At 43.4% G+C, this 24,469-nt stretch overlaps 1 protein-coding gene across 2 annotated transcripts in view; it reads left to right on the top strand.

Moving 5' to 3' along the window:
- LOC102426509 (poly [ADP-ribose] polymerase 14-like) overlaps window positions 1-16,990 on the top strand; it is a 66,766-nt gene extending 49,776 nt beyond the window's left edge. The window contains exons 14-15 of one of the 2 annotated variants that reach the window (XM_023757357.1): window positions 11,743-11,917; window positions 14,133-16,990. In XM_023757357.1, coding sequence (XP_023613125.1) covers window positions 11,743-11,917; window positions 14,133-14,422 — 465 coding nt within the window. In that variant the 3' untranslated portion in view covers window positions 14,423-16,990. The remainder of the gene's footprint in view (window positions 1-11,742; window positions 11,918-14,132) is intronic. The other variant, XM_023757356.1, reaches the window with a different exon arrangement.
- Window positions 16,991-24,469: the final 7,479 nt, after the last annotated feature.

The following is a 24,469-nucleotide window of genomic DNA, read 5'->3' as shown; positions in this document are numbered from 1 at the left end:
TTTGAATATTTTAGTTTTAGTAATATTTTTTTTTAAATCATAATTTCGCTACACCAAACTCTTGTTTAGCCAGTGCTTTGCGCTAGGGTTCAACTTTTTTTAAAAAAAAAATGGAATTCCCCAAAATAAAAACACACCTGATGGCAAGTAACAGTATGAGAACTGAGAGTCCTTTAGAATGGAAGAAGATTCTGACAACTTTATGGAACTACCACTGCCTATTGATTAGGGAAGGTTTTTTGTGTTTTTTTTTTTTTTATTTTCTCCCCCCAACACCTCCCTGCTCCCGGGCACCAGGCTTGCTGCCTGCCCCTCATCTCTACGAAGGGGGTGCTCCCCAAACAGAGCTGCTGGGTGGTGCCCCCTGCAGCTCTGTCCACCAATTGAGACTGCTGAGGGGCAGCCAAACAGGAGACAGTGCAAATCTTTGTCAAGTCAAGTCGGGGAAAGAGTCAGAACTGGGCAGCAGGTGAGGAATAAGGGTTAGAAATGGGAGAACTTAAGCAGAAAACCTGAAATAAGCATCTTACTGCACCATTAGGACTCCCATTTTCTGACACCAGGTAACACTGGGACAGAATGAGAAGAGGAACTTAGGAAGACCCTGAGCCAGGGTTGGTGCTGGGGGGTGGTGACCACTCAGCCAGGGCACCTCAAAGGGCAGTCTGAGGCCTGCGTAAAAGTAGTTTGGGGAGTTCCTTACGATGGAGATTCCAGCACCTGGCCTTTCAGGGGTGGGGCCAAAACTGCATGTTAAGCAAGCCCCCCAGCAGCCTCTGAGGCCCTCAGACTCTGCCATTAGCCCAGCCCCTCCTCCCACTCTGGTGTACCCCCACACAAGACTGGAGCCCTGGGAGTTGGGAGGTACGACAGGGTCAAGGCCTTTTCCTCACTGCCCTCCATTCCACCTCTCCTCCTCCTTAGGCAAGCCAGTTTTCCAGATGTATCTGGGTCAGCAACAGTGGGAAAAAGTGACCAGCTGGCAAGTGACCTATTTGAGGCATGATCACACCCTACCAGTGCCCCAGGCTCTCTCTGGGAAATCCATTCCTGGTTGGGGGTGGAGGAGGCAGCCTTCCTGGGGATGAGGCCTGGAGTCAGGTCTTGCAGGAGTCACAAGGGGAAGGGTCTGCTTGCCCCATTCACACTGTCATCATCTGCATGATGAGCTTTCCCAGCAGGTGGTCTCCCTGTTGTTATACTCAAGGATGCAGGAGCTGGGATTTGAGCCTGGGTCTCTCTGACCACAGTCCATGGTCTGTCTAGGTCAGTGATGGCAAACCTTTTGAGCCTGGCGTGTCAGCATTTTGAAAAACCCTAACTTAACTCTGGTGCCATGTCACATATAGAAATTTCTTGATATTTTCAACCATAGTATAAAAAAGATTTATATTTTTGATATTTATTTTATATATTTAAATGCCATTTAACAAAGAAAAATCAACCAAAAAAAAATGAGATTGCGTGTCACCTCTGACACGTGTGTCATAGGCTCACCATCATTCCTTAGGGGACCTCAGAGGAGTCTCTCTCCTCTGAGACTCCTTTGTGCAACCAGTACTTGATGAGCACATATCCAACAGCAGTCTCTCCTTACAGGCTTCCAACTGGGAATTCTTTCATTTTACAAATGCTTATGGAGTATCTCCTATGGGAAAGGCACTCTTCCAGGGCTGGAGATACAGCAGGGGCAAGACAGGCCAGCTCCCTGTCTGCATGGCATTCACATTCCAGGGAATATCGTGGTGCCACAGTGGCAGGGTTAAGAGCAGAGACCCTATAACCATCGGTTCAAATCCTGACTCTGACACTTTTTTAAAAAAATAAATCTTTATTGTTCAGATTATTACAGTTGTTTTTCTTTTCCCCCCATAGCTCCCCTCCACCCAGTTACCAAGCCATGCTCTGCCCTAACACCCCCTCCCCAGCCCCTCTGGCTCTGGGCTGGGCTGCGTTGCCACAGCCTGGGAACTAAGTAGCGATGTCTCTTTCCTCCCAGCTGCACATGGGGAAGCAGGCTGAGGAGCAGCAGAAGTTCGGGGAGCAGGTGAGTGAGTTGTGAGGACAGCACTCAGGACTGGTTCCAGCCTTGTTAGTGAGATGCCGGTGGATCCCTTCCCTACAGAATAGGGGAGGTGGTCTTCTCTCGGCCTCCCATCTCCTCATCCCTGAACAAGCCCCTGCTGCAGCCTGGGGTGTCCTGTCTGTGCAGCCCTCATTCCTGGGAGCTGAGGAGGCATAGCAGACTCCCTGCAGAGGGGCTGGCTGGCACTGTCCTCATCCATAGGTGCACGATTTTTGTCCAGTCTCTCCCTGCACTCCCCACACCCCTTTCCCCCCCGAGAATTGTCAGTCCACTCCCTTTCTATGCCCCTGATTCTATTATATCCACCAGTTTATTCTGTTCATCAGATTTTTTATTCACTTGATTTTTAGATTCACTTGTTGATAGATGTGTGTTTGTTGTTCATAATTTGGATCTTTATCTTTTTCTTCTTCTTCCTCTTCTTAAAGAATACCTTTCAGCATTTCATATAATACTGGTTTGGTGGTGATGAACTCTTTTAGCTTTTTCTTATCTGTGAAGCTCTTTATCTGACCTTCAATTCTGAATGATAGCTTTGCTGGGTAAAGTAATCTTGGGTAAGTAGGTTCTTGCTATTCATCACTTTGAATATTTCTTGCCACTCCCTCTGGCCTGCATAGTTTCTGTTGAGAAATCAACTGACAATTGTATGGGTACCCCTTTGTAGGTAACTAGCTGTTTTTCTCTTGCTGCTTTTAAGATTCTCTCTTTGTGTTTTGCTCTTGGCATTTTAATGATGATGTGTCTTGGTGTGGTCCTCTTTGGATTCCTTTTGTTTGGGGTTCTCTGCGCTTCCTGGACTTGTAAGTGTATTTCTTTCACCAGGTAGGGAAAGTTTTGTGTCATTATTTCTTCAAATAGGTTTTCAATATCTTGCTTTCTCTCTTCTTCTGGCACCCCCATAATTCGGATGTTGGTACGCTTGAAGTTGTCGTGGAGGCTCCTTACACGATATTGATATTTTTGGATTCTTTTTTCTTTTTTTTTAGTTTTATTGCTTAAAGTATTAGAAAGGGTATTACATATGTCTCCTTTTTCCCCCCACCCTTGAAAATCCCCTGGCCTCCCCTACCCCCCAGTGTCTTATGTCCATTGGTTATGCTTATATGCATGCATATAAGTCCTTCAGTTGATCTCTTACGCCCCCCCCTTCTACCCCCCTAACCTCCCCGGGCTTCCTGCTGCAGTTTGACAGTCTGTTTGAGGCAGCTCTGCCTCTGTATCTATTTTTGTTCATCAGTTTATAATGGTTTTTATTCCATGAATGAGTGAGATCATGTGTTTTTCCTTCAGTGACTGGCTTATTTCACATAGCATAATGCTCTCCAGTTCCATCCATGCCACTGCAAATGGTAAGAGTTCCTTCTTTTTTACAGCAGCATAGTATTCCATCGTGTAGATATACCTCGGTTTTCTAATCCATTCATCTACTGATGGGCACTTAGGCTGTTTCCAGATCTTAGCTATGGTGAATTGTGCTGCTATGAACATATGGGTGCATATATCCTTTCTGATTGGTGTTTCTGGTTTCTTGAGATATATTCCTAGAAGTGGGATCACTGGGTCAAATGGGAGTTCCATTTTTAGTTTTTTGAGGAAGCTCCATACTGTCTTCCATAGTGGCTGCACCAGTCTGCATTCCCACCAGCAGTGCACGAGTGTTCCTTTTTCTCCACATCCTCTCCAGCACTTGTCGTTTGTTGATTTGTTGATGATAGCCATTCTGACAGGTATGAGATGGTACCTCATTGTTGTTTTGATTTGCATCTCTCGGATGATTAGTGACTTTGAGCATGTTTTCATATGTCTCTTGGCTTTCTGAATGTCCTCTTTTGAAAGGTGTCTATTTAGCTCCTTTGCCCACTTTTTGATTGGATTGTTTATCTTCTTTTTGTTAAGTTGTGTGAGTTCCCTATAAATTTTGGAGATTAGGCCCTTATCAGATATGACATTGGCAAATATGTTTTCCCACCCAGTGGGCTTTCTTGTTGTTTTGTTGATGGTTTCTTTTGCTGTGCAGAAGCTTTTTATTTTGATGTAGTCCCATTTGTTCATTTTCTCTTTAGTATTAAGTGCCCTAGGAGCTGTATCAGTGAAGAAATTGCTTCTGCATATGTCTGAGATTTTGTTGCCTTTGGATTCTTCTAGAATTATTATGGTTTCCCATCATACATTTAAGTCCTTTATCCATTTCGAGTTTATTTTTGTGCATGGTGTAAGTTGGTGGTCTAGTTTCTTTTTTTTGCATGTATCTGTCCAATTTTCCCAACACCATTTATTGAAGAGACTATCTTGACTCCATTGTATGTTCTTGCCTCCTTTGTCAAATATTATTTGAGCATATTGGTTCGGGCAGATTTCAGGGCTCTCTATTCTATTCCATTGATCTATATATCTGTTCTTTTTCCAGTAGCAGGCAGTTTTGAGAACAGTGGCTTTGTAATACAGCTTGATATCTGATATTGAGATCCCACCTACTTTGTTCTTTCTCAGGATTGCTGCAGCTATTCTGGGTCTTTTTTTTATTCCAGATGAATTTTTGGAGAGTTCGTTCTAGATCTGTGAAATATGCTGTTGGTATTTTAATGGGAAGTGCGTTGAATTTATAGATTGCTTTGGGTAGTATGGACATTTTAATGATGTTGATTCTACCAATCCCTGAACACGGTATGTTCTTCCATCTGTTTATGTCTTCCTCTATGCCTTTTTTCAATGTCCTGTAGTTTTCTGAGTAGAGGTCTTTTACCTCTTTAGTTAAGTTTATTCCTAGGTAGCTTAATTTTTTTGGTGTGATGGAAAAATGGGATTGTTTTTTGAGTCTCTCTTTCTGAAAGTTCACTATTGATGTATAGAAATGCCATAGATTTCTTGGGGTTAATTTTGTATCCTGCTACATTGCCAAATTCATGTATTAAGTAATAGTTTTTTGGTGGAGTCTTTAGGGTTTTGTATGTATAATATCATGTCATCTGCAAATGAGGACAGTTTTACTTCCTCTTTTCCAATTTGGATGCCTTTTTTTTCTTCTTCTTGTCTAATTGCAATGGCTAATACTTCCAGTACTATGTTGAACAGAAGTGGTGAGAGTGGGCATCCCTGTCTTGTTCCTGTTCTTAGGGGAAATGGTGTTAGTTTTTGTCCATTGAGTATGATGTTGGCTGTGGGCTTGTCATATATGGCTTTTATTATGTTGAGGTATGATCCTTCTACTCCCACCTTGCTGAGAGTTTTTATCAAAAATGGGTGTTGGATTTTGTCGAATGCTTTTTCTGCATCAATTGATATGACTATGTGGTTTTTTTCTTTCAATTTGTTTATGTGATGTATCACGTTTATTGATTTACAGATGTTGTACCATCCTTGCATTTCTGGGATAAATCCTACTTGGCCATGGTGTATGATCTTTCTGATGTACTGCTGGATCTGATTTGCTAAGATTTTGTTGAGGATTTTGGCATCTATGTTCATGAGGGATATTGGCCTGTAATTCTCTTTCATTCTGTTGTCTTTACCTGGTTTTGGTATTAGGGTGATGCTGGCTTCATAGAATGAGCTTGGAAGTGTTCCTTCCTCTTGAATTTTTTGTAGTAGTCTGAGGAGGATAGGTTTTAGTTCTTCCTTGAATGTTTGGTAAAACTCCCCTGTGAAGCTGTCTGGTCTTGGGCTTTTGTTTGCTGGAAGCTTTTTGATGACTGCTTCAGTTTCTTCCATACTTATTGGCCTATTGAGATTTTTAGATTCTTCCTGATTGAGTTTTGGAATGTTGTATTTTTCTAGGAATTTGTCCATTTCCTCCATGTTGTCTAGTTTATTAGAGTAGAGTTGTCCATAGTATTTTTTAACTATCATTTGTATTTCTGTGGGGTCTGTGTTATTTCGCCTCAATCGTTTCTGATTTTGTTCATTTGGGTCCTCTCTCTTTGCTTCTTGGTGAGCCTGGCTAGAGGTTTGTCAATCTTGTTTATCCTTTCAAAGAACCAGCTCTTGGTTTCATTGATTTTCTGTATTGTTTTTTTAGCCTCTATGTCATTTATTTCTGCTCTAATCTTTATTATCTCCTTCCTTCTGCTCACTCTGGGGTTTTCTTGTTGCTCTCTTTCTAATTCTTTGAGATGTAGAGTTAGATGATTTACTACCATTTTTTCTTGTTTTTTGAGATAGGCCTGTAGAGCTATAAACTTCCCTCTCAGGACTGCTTTCATTGCGTCCCATAGGTTTTGGATTGTTGTGTTTTCATTGTCATTAGATTCCAGGATGTTTTTAATTTCTTCTTTGATCACATTGGTAACCCAATCAATATTTAATAATATGCTATTCAGCTTCCAAGTGTTTGAGTATTTTGGGTTGTTTTTTTGTAGTTTATTTCTAATATTATGCCTTCGTGGTCTGAGAAGATGCTTGGTATGATTTCAATCTTCTTGAATTTGGGGAGACTTTGTTTGTGACCCAATATGTGGTCTATTTTTGAAGATGTCCCATGAGCACTTGAGAAGAATGTATATTCCATGGCTTTGGGGTAAAGTGTTCTGAAGATGTCAATTAAGTCCATCTGATCTAGTGAGTCATTTAGGATTGCTTTTTCTTTGTTGATTTTTCATCTAGAGGATTTATCCAGTGATGTCAGTGGTGTATTAAAGTCCCCTACTATGACTGTATTGTTGTCGATCTCTCCTTTGATATCTTCTAGGAGTTTTTTTATGTATTTGGGTGCTCCTGCATTGGGTGCATATATGTTTACCAGGGTTATATCTTCTTGTTGTATTGATCCCTTTAGTATTATGAAGTGGCCTTCCTTATCTCTTGTTATGGCCTTCACTTTGAGGTCTATTTTGTCCGATATAAGTATTGCTACCCCAGCTTTCTTTTCCTTTCCATTTGCCTGAAAGATATTTTTCCATCCCTTCACTTTCAGTCTGTGTGAGTCCCTTCTAATTAGGTGGGTCTCTTGTAGACTGCAAATGTATGGGTCATGTTTTTTTTATCCATTCAGCCACTCGATGTCTTTTGGTTGGAGCATTTAATCCGTTTACGTTTAAAGTTATTATTGAAAGCTACTTGTTTGTAGCCATTTCTTTTTTTGTGTGGCTGTTTTCTTTCTGAGCTTTTTAATTCTTCTTTTTACACCAGTTCCTTTAGCATTTCTTGCATTGCTGGCTTGGTGGTGATAAACTCCCTTAGCCTTTTTTTGTCTGTGAAGCTTCTTATTTCCCCTTCAATTTTGAATGATAGCCTTGCTGTGTAGAGTATTCTTGGATTCAGTCCTTTGCTTTGCATCACTTTGTAAATTTCCGCCCATTCTTTTCTGGCCTGATGTGTTTCTGTTGAGAAATCATTTGATAATCTAATGGGATATCCCTTGTATGTAACTTTCCGTCTCTCTCTTGCAGCCTTTAAGATTCTCTCTTTGTCCTGAACATTTGCCATGGTAATTATGATGTGTCTTGTTGTGGGTCTTTTCAGGTTCACCTTGTTTGGGACTCTCTGGGCTTGTGTGACTTTTTTCTTCCCCACCTCAGGGAAGTTTTCTGATATTATTTCTTCGAAAAGGTTTTCTAATCCTTGTTCCTCTTTCTGTTGTTCTGGCACCCCTATTATTCGTATGTTGTTTTGTTTCATGTTGTCCCAATGCTCCCTTAGACTCTCCTCCTATCTTTTAATTTTTTTCTCCAATTGCAGTACAGTTTGGTTGTGTTTTGCTTCCTTGTCTTCTAATTCACTAATTCGGTCCTCCGCTTCTCCTAGTCTACTGTTGATACTTTCAATGGTGTTTTTTATTGCAGCTATATTGCTCTTCATTTCTTCTTGAGTCATACATAAGTTACTGATTTTTCATCTGTTTCTTCTTGCTTCTTGCATAAGTTGTTGATTTTTCCCCTCCATCTGGTTTATGCACTCTAAGACCCTTATTCTGAATTCTTTTTCTGTCATGTTGAATGCCTCTGTATCACTTAGCTGCTTTTCCGGCGAGTCCTCCTTTTCTTTCCTTAGGGGGTTTCTTTGTCTACCCATGTTTGATCTCACTGACATATCTAGATGTTGAATCGTTCCGTGGCTGCTCCCAGGGTAGCATTGGCTCCGCGGCCTGTGGTTGCTCCTCGGGCGGTTGCCTTAGCAGCTGCTCCTCAGTTGGCAGCAGCTCCTCTGGTGGGTGCTGTTCACAGCTGTGGTCTGGATTCTTTTTTCTTTTTGCTTTTCCAGTTGGGTGTTTTTTGCTTCTTCATATTTCAAATCTCTGACTTGATTCTTGTGATCCTCTAGTCTGCTGTTGGATCTTTGTATATTATTCTTTATTTCAGTCAGTGTATGCTTAATTTCTAGTTGGTCCTTTTTCATATCCTCAAGGGTCTCACTAAATTTACCAGCGGTTACTAGAAAATTCTTTAAAAACCTTATAACCGTGGTTTTGAGCTCTAAACCCAGTAGTTTGCTTTCCTCTATTTCTGTCATTTGTGACCTGTTTCTTTGTCTCTGCATTTTGGCTATTTCCCTGTGTTGATAGAGTGGCTTTTTGTGCTAGTTGTCCTATAAGGCTCAGCCTTCCCAATTACCTGAGGTGGACACTCTTGGTGCACCACTTTGTGGGCTGTGTGCCCAGTCTTGTTGTAGTAAAGTCTTGGTTGTTGTTGGTATCATTGGGAGGAATTGACCTCCAGGCCAATTGGCTGTGAGAATCAGCTGTGTCTATGGTGGGAGAACTTCTGTGCTGGAGACATCCTTCTGGGGCAAGACTTACTTCAGTGGGGCTTTGGTGCTCACTGAGTCTGCCCCCTGAGTGTGTCCCTTATGGATCTGAGAGTTGTAATCTGGATGGTCCACTCTGACCACTGGGTACACTGGCTTTTGGATCTAAGGAGGTCCTAATTTTAGCCTCTGCCTGAGAACACCTAGCGGGAGCTACGGAGAGATATGCAGATTCCTCTTCTTTTTTGGGGATTTGGAGGTGCCCAGATGAGGCTCAGCTGTGAAGCAATGCAAGCTGCTGTGGGGTATGGGCCTTCTTTTGGATATTCTGGTTCTCTGACCTAGGTGCAATTTGTTAGGTAATTTTAGATAGCAAAGGGCCAGGGCATTCATATGCAAGAGCCTCTGCACACAGTTTGGGTGATATGGGGTCTCAGGGAATCAATAGATTGGAGTAAACAGCTAGGGCTGATTCTCAGCAGTGCCCTAAGAGGTCCTGGGTCTCAGTGTCCTGGTAATCACTGCAAGCACCTCTGAGAGAAAGCCTCCCTCAATTTACAACTGATGCCAGACAGTCCAGTTTCTCCCCGTATGAGTCTGGGTCCCCAGAGTCTCGCCCGGAACTGGAGTTCAGAGCAGTCGGGAACTTGAGACTCCCTCCCGATTAAAAAAGACAACCGCGTCCTCAGTTGCCAGCCCTTTCTGAGCACATGCATCCGTACCTCTGCACTTTACTTCCGCACTGCCTCTGAGTCTCAGTGTGCTTTTCTCTTTCCTTCTAGTTGTAGAATTTCCACTCAGCCAGCCTTTCTGTGGTTCTGGATGATGTCCGTTTTGTCTTTTAGTTGTAGTTTTGAAGTGGTTGTGCGAGGCAGCAATTTCCGGTGTTTACCTATGCCGCCATCTTGGTTTCTCCTTGGTTAGGGAAGTTTTGAAGCTGATCTGACATCCAGGACCCAAGGAGTTTTCACCACAGCCCTGGAACCACTGCCCAAGAGGATGGTCAGACCATGGCCACTGTGAAATGCAGATTGGTGTAGCCATTATGAAGATTAATGTGGAGGTTCCTCAAAAAATTAAAAATGAATTGCCTTATGACCTAGTGATTCCACTTCTGGGACTATCTAAAGAAAGTAGAAACACTAGTTTGAAAGAATATATATGTACCCATATATTCATTGCAGCAGTATTTACAATAGCCAAAATTTTGAAGCAGCCCAAGTGCTCATCAGTAGACGAGTAGATAAGAAAGTGGCAGTGCATTTACACATTGAAATACTACTTTGGGCTGTAAAAAAGAAGGAAATCCTACCTTTTATGCCAGCATGAATGGAACTAGAGAGGATTATGCTAAGTGAAATAAATCAAAGAAAGACAATTGCCATATGATTTCACTTACATGTGGAATCTAATGAATAAAATAAATAAACAAAATAGAAACAGACTCATAGATACAGAGGACAGACTGATAGCTGTTAGAAGGGAGGGTTTTGGGGGACATGGTGACAAAGATGAAAGGATTAAGAAGTACAAATTGCTAGTTGCAGAAGAGCCACAGAAGTGTAGATTACAGTGTAGGGAATATAGTCCATAATATCGAGATAAATGGGTTTAGGGCTAGGTGGGTACTTGACACAGTTGGGGGACCACTCTGTAAAGTACCTAATTTTTTTAACTACTTTGTTGTACACAGTAAACTAATAGAGAATGGTATTGAATGTAAAATGTAATTGAAAAATAAATTAGAAAAGAAAAAAGCATGGTCACTTTGGTCTACAGCCAGATTCCCTGCCTCCAGGATTCATCATTCACTCTTCCAATTGGATGAGAGATTAAGTTCCATTAACTAATTTCCTTCTTGCCTAGACACTCTAGTGCTTCTCCCGTGGTTAGAACTTGGCTAGGTAAACCAACATCTTAAAAGGACTGAAGAGGAGAGAGGCAAAGGGACAAAGAGGGATAGACTGCAACAGGAGCAGTAATTACAGTGAAAGTAAGAAGCAGGAGTTGAGCTACCTTGGTTGTCCAAGATCCTAAATCTTGCTTGCTGCATGTGGTGCATAAAAGATGTGAAAAATTAAAGTAACTTTTCCCCCAAGGCCCGATTTGTGAAGCACTGGATCTAAAAAGATTTCTGAATGCAGTTAGCTGCCACCTGGCATTGAATTTGCTGTTTATAGTAATTTTTACTTGTAAAAAATAGTGATCATGCCCTGGCCAGTGGTGGCTCAGTTGGTTGGAGTGCCATCTGGAACACCAAAAGGTTTTGGGTTTGATTCCTGGTCAGGACACATACCTAGGTTGTGGTTTTGAGTCTTGTTTGGGCACATATGGGAGGCAATAGATCAGCCGTGGGCAAACTACGGCCCGTGGGCCGGATCCGGCCCGTTTGAAATGAATAAAACTAAAAAAAAAAAAAAGACCGTACCCTTTTATGTAATGATGTTTACTTTGAATTTATATTAGTTCACACAAACACTCCATCCATGCTTTTGTTCCGGCCCTCCGGTCCAGTTTAAGAACCCATTGTGGCCCTCGAGTCAAAAAGTTTGCCCACCCCTGCAAAGATTGATGTTTCTCACATCATTGCCTCTCTCTATCTCTGTCTCTATCTCCATCTCTATCTCTTTCCCCTTCCTCTCTCTAAACATATCCTTGGGTGAGGATTACTAGCAAAAGAAAAAATAGTGCCCTGGCTGGTTTGGCTCAGTGGATGGAGTGTGAGCCTGCCCAGGTTCGATTCTGGTAAGGGCACATGCCTGGGTTGCAGGCTCAGTCCCCAGTAGGGGGCATGCAGGAGGCAGCTGATCAATGATTCCCTCTCATCATTAATGTTTCTCTCTCGCTCTTCCTTTCCCTTTCTCTCTGAAATCAATAAAAATATTTTTAAATAAAAATAGTGATCATGTTTCATTTGATGTATCTTGCCACGGGCCATTGGCACTGACAGAATATTTTTCCTTATTGATTTTCAGATTGAGAGAATCCAGAATCGAAGTCTCTGGCAGCACTACCAGACAAAGAAAAAAACCATGGATGACAAGAATGGCCATATACAAAATGAGCGGCTGCTCTTCCATGGGACAGATGCTGACTCCTTGCCGCATGTCAATCAACATGGCTTTAACCGCAGTTATGCAGGAAAAAATGGTAAGGATGTAAGTCACGTGGCTGCTCCAAAGGAGGTGTCAGCCAAGAGAAGCCAATCTGGCTCAGGGGTCCCGCGGATTGCATTGTGTTCCCTCATGGCTCATGGCCAGGGTGCAGCCTAAGTTTCAGGTCAGACTCACTATGTTTCCTCCCAAAGGGACTGACTGGCCCTTTGAGGTGGAAGAATGATTTTTTGAAATTAAACACACACACACACACACACACACACACACACACACACACACACACATTATTTTTAAGGAGGCTTTAGAAAGAATTGAACATTATATTAACACTAGAGTCCCTGTGCACAAAAATTTGTGCACTCGGGGGGGAGAGGGGGGTCCCTCAGCCCAGCCTATGCCCTCTCCCAGTCTGGGACCCCTCGGGAGATAATGACCTGCTGGCTTAGGCCTGCTCCCGGGTGGCAGAGGGCAGGCCCAATCCCTAGGTGCAGCCCCTGGTCGGGCTCAGAGCAGGGCCGATTGGGGAGTTGGGGTGCCGCCCCCTGTCATGCACAGAGCAGGGCGGATTGGGAGGTCGCGATGCCACCCCTAGTCAAGCTCAGGGTAGGGCCGATTGGGGGGTTGGGGCACCGCCCCCTGTCACACTCAAGGCAGGGTCGATAGGGAGGTTGCGGCGCCACCCCCTGTCACGCACAGAGCAGGGCCGATCAGGGGTTTGGGGCGCTGCCCCCTGTCATGCACAGAGCAGGGCCCATCAGGGGGGTTGGGGCTCCATATCCTGTCACACACAGAGCAGGGCCGATCAGGGGGTTGGGGAGCTCCCCCTGTCATGCACAGAGCAGGGCCAATCAGGGGCTTGGGGTGTTGCCACTGTCACACTCAAGGCAGGGCCGATGGGGAGGCTATGGCTCTACCCCGTCACACACAGAGTAGGGCCCGTGGGGGGAGCGGGGTTGGGGAGCTCCCCCCTATCAGGCACAGAGCAGGGCTGATCAGGGTGTTGGGGCGCCTTCCCCTGTCACGAACAGAGCAGGGCGGATAGGGAGGTTGTGGCCCCGCCCCCTGTCACACACAGAGCAGGGCCCATCAGGGGGTTGAGGAGCTCCCCCCTGTCACGCACAGAGCAGGGCCCATCAGGGGCTTGAGGAGCTCCCCCCTGTCACTCACAGAGCAGGGCTGATAGGGGGTTGGGGTGCCGCACCCTGTCACACACAGAGCCACAGGGCGATCAGTGGGTTGGGGAGCTCCCCCCTATCAGCCACAGAGCAGGGCTGATCAGGGGGTTGGGGTGCCTTCCCCTGTCATGAACAGAGCAGGGCGGATAGGGAGGTTGTAGCCCCGCCCCCTGTCACACACAGAGCTGCAGGGCGATCAGGGGGTTTGGTCGCTGCCCCCTGTCACGCTGATCCCGGTGCTGGGAGGCATATTACCCTTTTACTATATAGGATAGAGGCCTGGTGCATGCGTGGGGGCTGGCTGGTTTGCCCTGAAGGGTGTCCTGGATCAGGGTGGGGGTCCCCACTGGGGTGCCTGGCCAGCCTGGATGAGGGGATGATGGCTGTTTGCAGCTGGTCACACCCCCTTCAGGGTGGGGGTCCCCACTAGGGTGCCTTCCTAGGCTCGGTGAGGGGATGATGGCTGTTTGCATCTGGTCACACCCCCTTCAGGGTGGGGGTCCCCACTGGGGTGCCTGGCCAGCCTGGATGAGGGGATGATGGCCGTTTTCAGGCTGGCAGGTGACTGAAGCTCCCAACCGCTCCTTTTTTTCTTTTTTCTTTTTATTCTGGGCCAGCTTTAGCTCTAAGGCTCTGCTCCAGCTATGAGACCTCCGCTGCTGAAAGCAGGTTTCTGGCCTTTGTTTACCTTCTGTATTTGAAACAATGTTGCAGTCCGGCTGGCTGAAGCCTGGCTGACTAAAGCAGTTTCTGGGGTTTTGTTTAGCTTCTATATTTGTTACAATGTTTCTTAGAGAGCAGCTGAGAGGCTGGCAAGGCAGGCAGGGAACCTGGCTTCCTCCATCACTGAAGCAAGCAAGCCTCCCTGTTCGCGTCAGCTGCCTGGCTGCCGGCCACCATCTTGGTTAGCAGTTAATTTGCATATCTCAGTGATTAGCCAATGGGAAGGGTAGCGGCCGTATGGCTAATTACCATGTTTCTCTTTTATTAGATAGGATTATTTGACATATTGAGTCAATACATTAAATTATAGACAAATTGAAATTCTTAAAAATGTTGTCTTTCTTTTCACAGCTGTGGCATACGGAAGGGGAACCTACTTTGCTGTCAATGCCAATTATTCTGCCCATGATACTTACTCCAGACCAGACGCAAATGGGAAAAAGCATATGTATTATGTGCGTGTGCTCACTGGATTGTACACACTTGGAAATACTTCATTACTTGTGCCTCCTCCAAAGAATCCTCAAAATTCTCTTGACCTGTATGATACTGTCACAGATAATGTGAGCACTCCAAGTTTATTTGTGGTATTTTATGACTACCAGGCTTACCCAGAATACCTCATTACTTTTAAAAAATAACATTTTGGTATCCTTCACAGAAGACATTATTTATCTACACAAGTAATTTTCAACATTTTTCAACTCATAGCCCACATAAACTAATTACTAAAATTCTGTGACACAACAAAATATATATTTTTTGCTGATCTGACAGAAAAAACCAATGGTATGGTTTTGATGCATTCACAGCTATTGTGCTGGCTCTTGTCATTAAAAATATATGTTTTTATTGATTTCAGAGAGGAAGACAGAGGGAGAGAGAGAAACATCAGTGATGAGAGAATCATTGATCGGCTGCCTCCTGCACGCCACACACTAGGGATTGAACCTGCAACCTGGGCATGTGTCCTGACCAGGAATTGAACCGTGACCTCCTGGTTCATAGGTTGATGCTCAAACATTGAGCCATGCCGGCCGGGTGGCTGTTGTCATTTTTTTACTTGACAATCTAACGGAAACGAGGTCAGCGTCCCTGACTAGTCAGGTATTGTATGTTCTAAAAACTTTTGCAGCACACCAGTTCAAAATTGCTAATCTATACTATGTACAACAAGTTTTAGATTTTTTTACTCTTAACCACTTATTCTAAGATCAAAGGATCCTTGTCACTGAAGTCAGACTTTCTTCAGCTTCTCTTTCATAACTGCAGCGACCTTTTCTTGAAATCAATAAATTTGAGAATTTAAATTAGATTAATTTAGTTACAACTGTGTGTCCACAACCGTGGACATCAAATCTGTAGAAGAAAAGAACAGGTTTATATTTCTAGGAAAAAAAGGAAAGCCTTAATCTTAAAAGCCGAGGGCACAGCTATGCAATTTCAGCTGCCACTGAAGGGGACAGCTGTTACCATGTCAGGATGCCAAATTACTGTGGGGAGCACAACTTCCTGAGTGGACTGCTGTCTTTCCTGGGGCAGAGATGGTGTCTTATTCATTTTTTTTATTCCTGGACTGAGGCCTGCATCTGAAGTCCAATGGATTTTCCAGAAATGTTTCATGAACCAATTAAGAATGAAAAGGTCCCTCCAGCCTGTTTGACTAGTGGATAGAGCGTCAGCCTGCGGACCAAAGGGACAAAATGTGCACCAATGAAAAGTTGCACATTTAAGTCAAGGTTCGATTCAGTCAAGGGCATGTAGCTTGGCTGCGGGCTCCTCCCCGGCCCAGGCCCTGGTTGGGTGAGGATTAACAAAAAAACAAACAAATAAACAAAAAGACTTAAAAGGTCTAGTCAGACTCTTATCCAAGTAGGAACCATTTCTTCTACATCCTTGACTTATTGTCATGTTCCTTAAATCAAACAGATTCCGTGATAAGGAACTTCGTTTTTCATAAGCCAGCCCAAGACAAGGGACTCCAGTTGGGGCTCTGGGCCCACAGTGCAGCTGGGCCCTGCACAGCCCAGGGCTGTGGTCTGCCTTGTCGCGTAGATGAATCGTGTCCCCTGGAGTTGTGCAGCACAGCAGCCCAGGCCCCAGTTGGTCCTTTTAATGTTGAATCCAAATCTGCCTTCTTATAACTTTTCATTGGTGCACATTTGGTCCCAGTGGAAACAGTAGGATAATGCCTGCTACATGTTTAGTGTGAAACCCTCTGTTATGTTAAGATGAAATGAACTCTAAGATGATTAAATGGCATATTTTCTTTGTCAGCACAGCTTTTGATGATTTAAATCAAATACACACAGTAAAGGAATCAAATATAATGCTAATTTGCTAACTCAGTATCTGTTGGACGGTAAAGGAAAGTTTCTTTTTTAACGTTTCCCTAGGTAAATTTCAGGCTCAAACACTGCTTATTGAGCACTTAGCTTGTACCAGACAGTATAATAGATGCTTTCATATACAGTGCTAATTGTATTCCCCAAACAATCCTGTGAGGTAAGAATTATATCCCCATTTTAAAGCTGAGGAAACTGATGCTCAGAGTGCAAGCAGCTTCCTTGCCTGAGGTCGGTCACCTAGGTAACGGTCCTCACAGCCAGCAGAATCAGGTCCTGTGTCATCAAGCCTCTGTTCTTCTCATGACAGAACATGGCCTCTAGATGAATGTTATGAATCCAGGAACATCTCAGCTAATCTGTGAGCCACTTTTATATTTTCTCCACTTTTCCCTTCTGGCTCTGGTTCCTATCCTAGTTCTCATTTGAAGCTCTGTAGGCTGAGGTCAGAGCTGATGCCCAAGCAAAGCCTGTGCAGATGGTGCACTCCGACACCAGGGGTCGCTCTTCCCTGGCTCAGGGAACAGCACCTGAGCTTGAAGTAGAGGTAGGTGGCTGAGAGGGCCACAGTGGCTGCTTCATTAACATAGACATCTTGACATTTTTCTTGCTGTTGTTTGTTTTGTAAGGGGATTGGGCACTGGCATCTCAACTAGGGCTTGACGATGAATGTAAGAAATAAAAAAGGAGAGGCCCCCTCTCTATTGCTGTTCCCTCAGTGGTTTGGTTAACTTAGGACAAGACTGAATATCAGGGTGCATTGAATCAAGGTACAATGATCCAGTCAGTAAATGTTAAGTTATCCCCAATCAAGAGAAATATGTCACTTATCTGCTTTTTGAATAAAAGACTTGAAAAATGTCATGTGGTGGTGAACATTTTTATCTTTGAGGGCAAATACTGGAGAGCTTGATGATGAACACAGGCCACTGCTGAGAGAGACCACAATTACATATGACAGCATCAGAGGATCCTCAGAGTAGTAATACTATTCGGCTGAGCCCTGGCAGGGTGGCTCAATCAGTTGGAGTGTCGTCCCGAGTACCAAAAGTTTTCAGGTTTGATTCCCAGTCAGGGCACATATTGAGATTGTGGGTTGGATCCCTGGTCCGGGTGCATACAAGAGGCAACCGATCGATGTTTTACTTTCACATTGATGTTTCTCTCTCTCTTTCCTCCTCTCTCTCTCTAAAATAAATAAATAAATACATAAATAAATAAATAAATTTTAAAAAGCATACCCTCGGGTGAGGATTAAAACAAAAATAGTCTCTCTTTAAAAAAAAAAATCGGCTAACAATTACCAGAAGGGCACAGCGCAGGTTTAATTCAGTAAATCTGAAGGGCAAACTGACCCCAGCAAGTAGCCCCTGCTGAAAGAAGCCCACCTTGAGCCTTTGATAGGTCATGGTGGTCAACTCCAGGGCAGAGGTTCTTCAACTGTTTTTGGTATTTAAATCACCTGAGGTGTCTGCTGAGACTGTAAATCCTGGCCCGTCCCAAGGGAGCCAGATTCTGTAGATATAGAGGGTGCCCAGAAGTCTGCATTTTCAGCAAGCACCTCAAATGCTTCTGAAACCCTTGGTTCCCACAGCCACTTAGGACTCTCATGGGCCCCAGGCACTTTGGCCTTTGTGGGCCTCTTACTCTATTCAGTATTAAACTTGTACTTTGCAACTTCATTGATATAAACATGAATGTACTTGAGGATGGATTAAACTTTTTTTAAAAAAGAGACTAAACCACTTTTGTGACCCCTGAAAGCTCAGGGGCCCTAAACACAGTGCCTACTGTATAGGTCAGCCCTACTGTGACTTTAGGCACCGGATGAGCTTGTAATCCTTAATCCCTCCAGCGTCTAAGTCAGTGGTTCCCAATGGGGGTACACACCCACTGGGGGGCAATTTGATTTTTAGGGTGGGCAATTTTAGAATGAGTTATTAACAGTGAATTTTTTGCATTTCTTATGGTTCTAGGGGCCTCATACAAAGTATATAAATATATATTGTGACATATTTATGCATTTCAGTTCTCTTTGTTTTGAAACTTTATTTGCTATTTTTTCATATCACTTCATATTATTATTATTTTTTAAACAATTTCTTAGTGATTTCTTCCTCAGTACTTCAATTGTCCTTTCATTCTTTTGATTTTCTCTTTCATTGATGCCATGTTCTTTGGAAGCTTGTTAGACCAAGTTAATGGCCTTTAAGGCTTCTTCCAAGTGAATGTGAGTTCACTTTTTGAATAATAAGAATTATATGTCACAGGGAGTGGGGGGACATCAGGTTTTAGAGATACTGAGGTGGAGCATGGCCCAAAAAAGGTTGGGAGCCACTGCTGTAGAGTAAGTGCTTTAATAATTGACTTCCACTCACTCAGGCAGCTCATTTGAGAAACAGAGGATGAAACAGGCCCGAGGTACACAGGAACCACTGCTCTAGGGTCAGTGCTTTAATAATTGATCTGCCCTAGCTGGTTTGGCTCAGTAGATAGAGAGTCGGCCTGTGGACTGAAGGGTCCCAGGTTCGATTCTGGTCAAGGGCACATGCCTGGCTTGCAGGCTTGATACCCAGAAGAGGGCTTGCAGGAGGCAGCCAATCAATGATTATTTCCCATCATTGATGTTTCTATCTCTCTCTCCTTTTCCCTTCCTCTCTGAGATCAATAAAAATATATTTAAAAAAATAATCGATCTCACTCACTCAGGCAGCTCATCTGAGAAACAGGATGGAATAGGACCGAGGTACCCAGGTGGCTGACAGCCTGCCCTTTCACTATCTTCTCTCTCAGGCTCCCCACTCGCAGAGAGCCAGGACCTCTTGCTGCATCATAATCTCTTTATTTGAAGTCAGGAAATTATTTCCCATTACCTATTTACACTTTGAGTCCATTCATACCAATGTATTTTTTAAAAACTATTTTTTATTGACTTCAGAGAGGAAGGGAGAGGGAGAGAGAGACAGAAACATCAATTAATCAGCTGCCTCCTGCATGCCCCCACACTGGGATCAAGCCTGCAACTCAGGCTGGGAATTGAATCGTGACCTCCTGGTTCATATGTGGACGCTCAGCCACTGAGCCACAGCAGTTGGGCCCAATGTCTTAACTGTTTCCAGCTCTGCATGTCAAAGACTATTACCTCTGAGTCAAATGCTTTGTCCCAGAACAACTTTCAAATGTTTCTGACCTACACTAAGAAATACATTTTATATTAGGCTCAGTACACACACAGATATAACTGAAAAGTTTTATGAAATATATTTACCCTAAAAAAAATACTTTTTTCTGTGAAGTTTCACAGAATACTTACATTTACTATTGAATTCATTGAAATTACCTATTATGTCCAATTAAAAAAATGTTGATCTCACTCGCTAGGTTGATTTTATGACTCATTAATGCAGCGGTTCTCAACCTGTGGGTCGCGACCCCTTTGGGGGTTGAACGACCCTTTCACAGGGGTCGCCTAAGACCATCCTTCATATCAGATATTTACATTACGATTCATAACAGTAGCAACATTACAGTTATAAAGTATCAAGGAAAATAATTTTATGGTTCGGTCACAACATGAGGAACTGTATTTAAAGGGTCACAGCCTGCAACTTGAAAAACAATGGGCAACGGAGTAACAAACATAAAAAATAAAATTTTTGAAGACAAAGATAGGTGTATTTCTGCAATAGAGTACACCTATTAAGGCTCATGGACATCATACCCTTGGCTACAACATCTTCTGCCCCAATGTATTTGATGGAGTATTGCCAACAAGGCATCCCTTTAACAATAACCCGCTCAGATATTTAACAAACACCTGCCATATTCTGGTCACTGATCTGGCTCTGCGAATACAGCAATAATCAAAATCCAAACCCTCATGCTGTGAGATTCTGGTTGGGGAAGATAAACAACAATCAAATAAATAGGTAAATATATAGTGATCAGATGGTGGTAAGTGCTACAGAAGGGTTTTTTTCCAGATCCTCCTTTCCTGGTCATGTTCACACAACACCTCCCTCCCTCACTCTCTCTTGGAAAGCAGTTTTTTTTATTTATTTACTGATACCTTCAGTCTGAAGACTGAGAAGGATGGGGCCAGTAGTGAGCTAATCAAAAAGGTGACTTAGTCTATCTTTTGTTATGTATTTGTTTCATAGTGGTTATGCAGAAATCAACATGCATTTATAATTTCTAAATTCTTACAGAGTAATGGTAATAATTATCCCCAGATCTTGCAAATGTAATGAGTGGGATCAATTTCACCAAACCAAGCCAGTGGAAAGTAGTACATAGAAAAGTGGTATAAGTGGTGAATTAGAAGAGTGGACACTGGTGCAAGGGAACTTCAAAGGTGGGAGAAGCAGGCACGAACCAAGGTCAGGGGCATCCTGGATGGAGGAAGTGTGATTTGAACCAGGGCTGGTAGAGAGTTTAGACAGAGAAAAGTATGAGGACGTATCAGGAGGGAGAAGTGGCACAGACAAGGGAGGTGGGACTGTTGAGGCACAGCAAGTAGGCCAGTCTTACCACTGCAGATGAGAGATGAGGTGGGAGAGTTAGTTAGGTGAGGGTTTGTGGAGGGCTCTGAAATCAGAACACAGAGTCTGGATTTCATCCTATTGGCACTGGTAGTGGCTGAGAAACTTTGAGTAGGGGGATGGTTAAAATAGCGACATTATGGCAGGGTGTGGGAAGGACGAGAGATTCTTGCAATAGTCCAGTTATTAAATGTTAAGATCTAAATGGGAAAGTATAGTAGACAAAAGCAATGGGCAGAGTCAAGGAGGACTGCGCTTGTCCTGCCCCAACCTCCCCATCGGCCCTGCCCTGAGTATGGCAGGGGGGAGTACCCAAACCCCCTGATCGGCCCTGCTCTGTGGGTGACGGGTCGGCGCCCCAACCTCTTCATCATCAAGCTCTCCTGTATTTGCCCTCAAAACCATTTGCGCTTGTCAGACTCAGTATGTGATTTCCTCGGAAGGCTGAATAGAACACATGGAGATGACTCAAGCTTTTGGGCTTCAAATTTAGGAAACTGGTGGCACTGGATATGGACAAGTAGAGCTGGGATGTGGGAAGAGAGCATTTTTCAGTGTGACAGGACTAAACAGAACCACTGGATTCCATCATTAGGAGGTCATGAATGTCCCATCACAGAGTATACTTTCAATACAGTAGGAAGAGAGAGAGCCAGTTTGCAGTGGATTAAGTAATGAGCAGGATGTAAGCAAAACTGATATGATAGACAAAAACACTCATTGAAATTTGGCTAATAAAATGAAAGAAAAAATGAATTACAACCACTTCACACCCACTAGAATTTTTATAACCATAATAAAAATAGTAAAGAGAAATAACAAGTGTTGGTGAGGTTGTAGAGAAATTGGAACTGTCAGACGTTGCCGGTAGGAAGACAAAACAAAGCAGATGGTATGGAAAAAAGTTTGGCAGTTCCCCCAAAAGTTAAACATAGAGTTACTAATATGACCCAGCAATTTCACTCCCATATATGTACCCAAGAGAACTGAAAACATCTGTATGTACTGTGGAGAGTGCCTGGGAAGGCACATGAGCTGATTGTCGGCTGAATCCAGTGGCAGTGGCGTTGGCAGAGCCACATCCTGAAAACATACCATGCCAGAGGCAAGTCTGTTGTCAGCCTGACCCTTAGCTTAGGTGCAAGGGGGTGGGTTTCATTATCTAAGTTCAGCCAGGCACAAGGAACAGACACAATTATCCAGGCTCAGCCAGGAGTGACAATTACAAAGAAGACACAAGAATGAAGAATTGCACCTTGATCTGTAACCATGATTTCCCATATTTTCCTTTGTCTTAAACTATAGTAAAACTTCCTGGAATCATGCTGTATATAATAAATGCTCTGAAGCAGCTCTGGGTCGCTGTCCCTCCATCAGAGGGCAGTGTCCCACTGGTCCCAGCTTTCCCTACTGTCTCTGTGTCTGTCTCTTTCTTTTTCTCAATCCCCCATTGCCCCTACTCAGGACTCATTGTCTGCTCTCTGGCCATCTGGTTGCAGTCCAGAGGGAGAAAAGTTATATCTGGTGCCCAGAACTGGGAACTGAATAATGGGGAACTCTTAGCCAGGTGAGGGGAATGCTCTAGGATTGTGCACACAAAGAACTCAAGAAGTAAGGTAAGGAGCTTAAGGTAAGAATTGGTTGTAAAACATGGGAAATTCAGGTGTGAATGATGTGACAGCTGCGATCTGCGTGGCTAGGGTTCAGGACCTGAAGAAGGGCTACACAGAAATGACAAGACTAGGCAAGAAATATGAATTTGGAAATTATAAGGGGCCAGGTGGAGAGCCCAACTCTAGTGGAGGGCTTCACTGGTGCCCAGGCTCTGGTAGCTTTTTATTCAATTTTAGATACACATCTTGCCCTTAGTCAGGCAGGCAATTCTGGTAGCAGACAGACTATTTTAAAGGTCAGTTAATATTATTATAGATTCACTTTGAGACTATTAGGTCAGAAAATTGCTTGAGCCACCATTGTCTTGACTAAACAATCATTGCATAGCTTTGGCCCTTGCCAAATCTCAAGGTTCATCAGCCTTCTGGGTTTCTTGTTTATACTTTCCTGATAGTGTAGACAATGGATAGCTTCCAGAATCTCCCCCTTTTTATTTCCTTAATAAATCTTGAAAAGTGAATGCCGCCTAAAGGGTTCGAGTCCTTTCAAGACTCTTCATTCTGCATCTGCAGACTAGAAATAAACATATAAGAACAATAATGAGACAGGCAATAGTGATTATGCTGTGAGGGAAATGTAAGGAGATCCAGTGGAAGGGATTAAATTCTTTCATGTCCTCTTTAATTGTTGCCAGGCATCTAAGGTATTAGTTTGTAAGTTTGCCTGAAATAATTGTATAATATGCTGTTTTAATTCTAAAATATCAAGGGTTGTGTTATCTATACCCCAAGCACCAAGAAGGTTATTTTTTTATTGATTCCCAAGGGTGTAAGGTACAATTATAGGGAATGGGGGTAACACAAATCTGGGAAATATTATGATGACACTACAAGGATATTCTGTGCTTTAGACTGTGGATTTTATCACCCATTGTAGACTTTAGTGCCAATAATTCTATCTCAAACTAGCTGTCAATTCTTTTTTGTATAGACAAGGTCTTAGTTACATTTTCCTTAACTTGTTGTACAAACTGAGAAGTTTGAACAATTTGTACCATGGATGAAGCAGCAATGCCCACAGAAGTAGGTAAAATTATGAGGGCAAAGATTCCTGCAATTAACATTCCAAGAAATCTTTTTTGTCATTTTAAGATCTTTACCAGATCATGTAACAGTTGGTAGGTTTGATGAGATTCCCAAGACTCAGTTAGGTTAGTAGGAACCCAAGCGAAAGCAGGTTGTTTTAAAATCATGAGGGAATCTTTTTGGAATGTAGAATTAATACAATGGGATAGTGTGCAGCCTGTGTATGACACCTCATACAGATGGCTTGTAGCATTAAGGCACATCCGGATGGGGCCTGAGAGGAGTACAAAAGGATCAAATACACAGGCGGTGGCAAATACTGTCTTATTGGGAGTTCCCCATAAGGTACAAATGGAATTATCTGAGCTATAGTTAAAACTATACCATTTAATAGGTGCAAGCGCAGCAGCTAATTTCCATTGTATATTTTGTAGGGGCCAATTGTCATGTTGTAATTGAGATCCAACAAATCCTCCTCCATGCCATGAGATGGAGTGATTAGCTTCAACATATATAGGATGCAATCCCCTCCCATTTTAGGTTGCTATTGTTACTGTACGCAGACCCATAGGGGCTCCATTTCACAAAGGAAAAACTATTATTAAGTTTGCTACTGGTGGGGAGTCACTATAACAGTCTTGCCAATTAATTTCTTCCTCAGTGAGGTGCCATTCATGACTTTTTACATAATGGCTTAGTGGGGGCGGGGGCGGGGGGTGTCTTAGTAAAGTTACATTTTCTGTACCTCTCCCTGGAGCAAATAGTGATAGTAGATGTATTTGGGCTTTTGCTTCCCCCTCCTTTGGTGTCCATGCTAGTCAGAAGCCTCTCTTTAATTCTACACACAAAGGAGCAGTGGTTTGATTCTGTGTCATACAAAAGGGAAGCTGGGTGGCAACACACGTGTAATTATACTTTGCCCATATACATCCTTGTTCCACCCGTGGTCCTCCTGGATGACCATGGTGTTTGGTATTATTGGTGACTCCATTAGGCAGGGGATCAGCCCACATAAGGGGTCTTACCCATGGAGGGTCAGGAACATAAGTCCAATATACTTCCCCATTTGCCCCTGGTAGTATTACTGCACAGCTGATGACTGC

The sequence above is a fragment of the Myotis lucifugus genome, unplaced genomic scaffold (assembly GCF_000147115.1).
Source record: "Myotis lucifugus unplaced genomic scaffold, Myoluc2.0 scaffold_105, whole genome shotgun sequence".
Taxonomy (NCBI): domain Eukaryota; kingdom Metazoa; phylum Chordata; class Mammalia; order Chiroptera; family Vespertilionidae; genus Myotis; species Myotis lucifugus.
The sequence above is the reverse complement of the archived record's forward strand: the minus strand, read 5'-3'. Positions and strand labels throughout refer to the sequence as shown.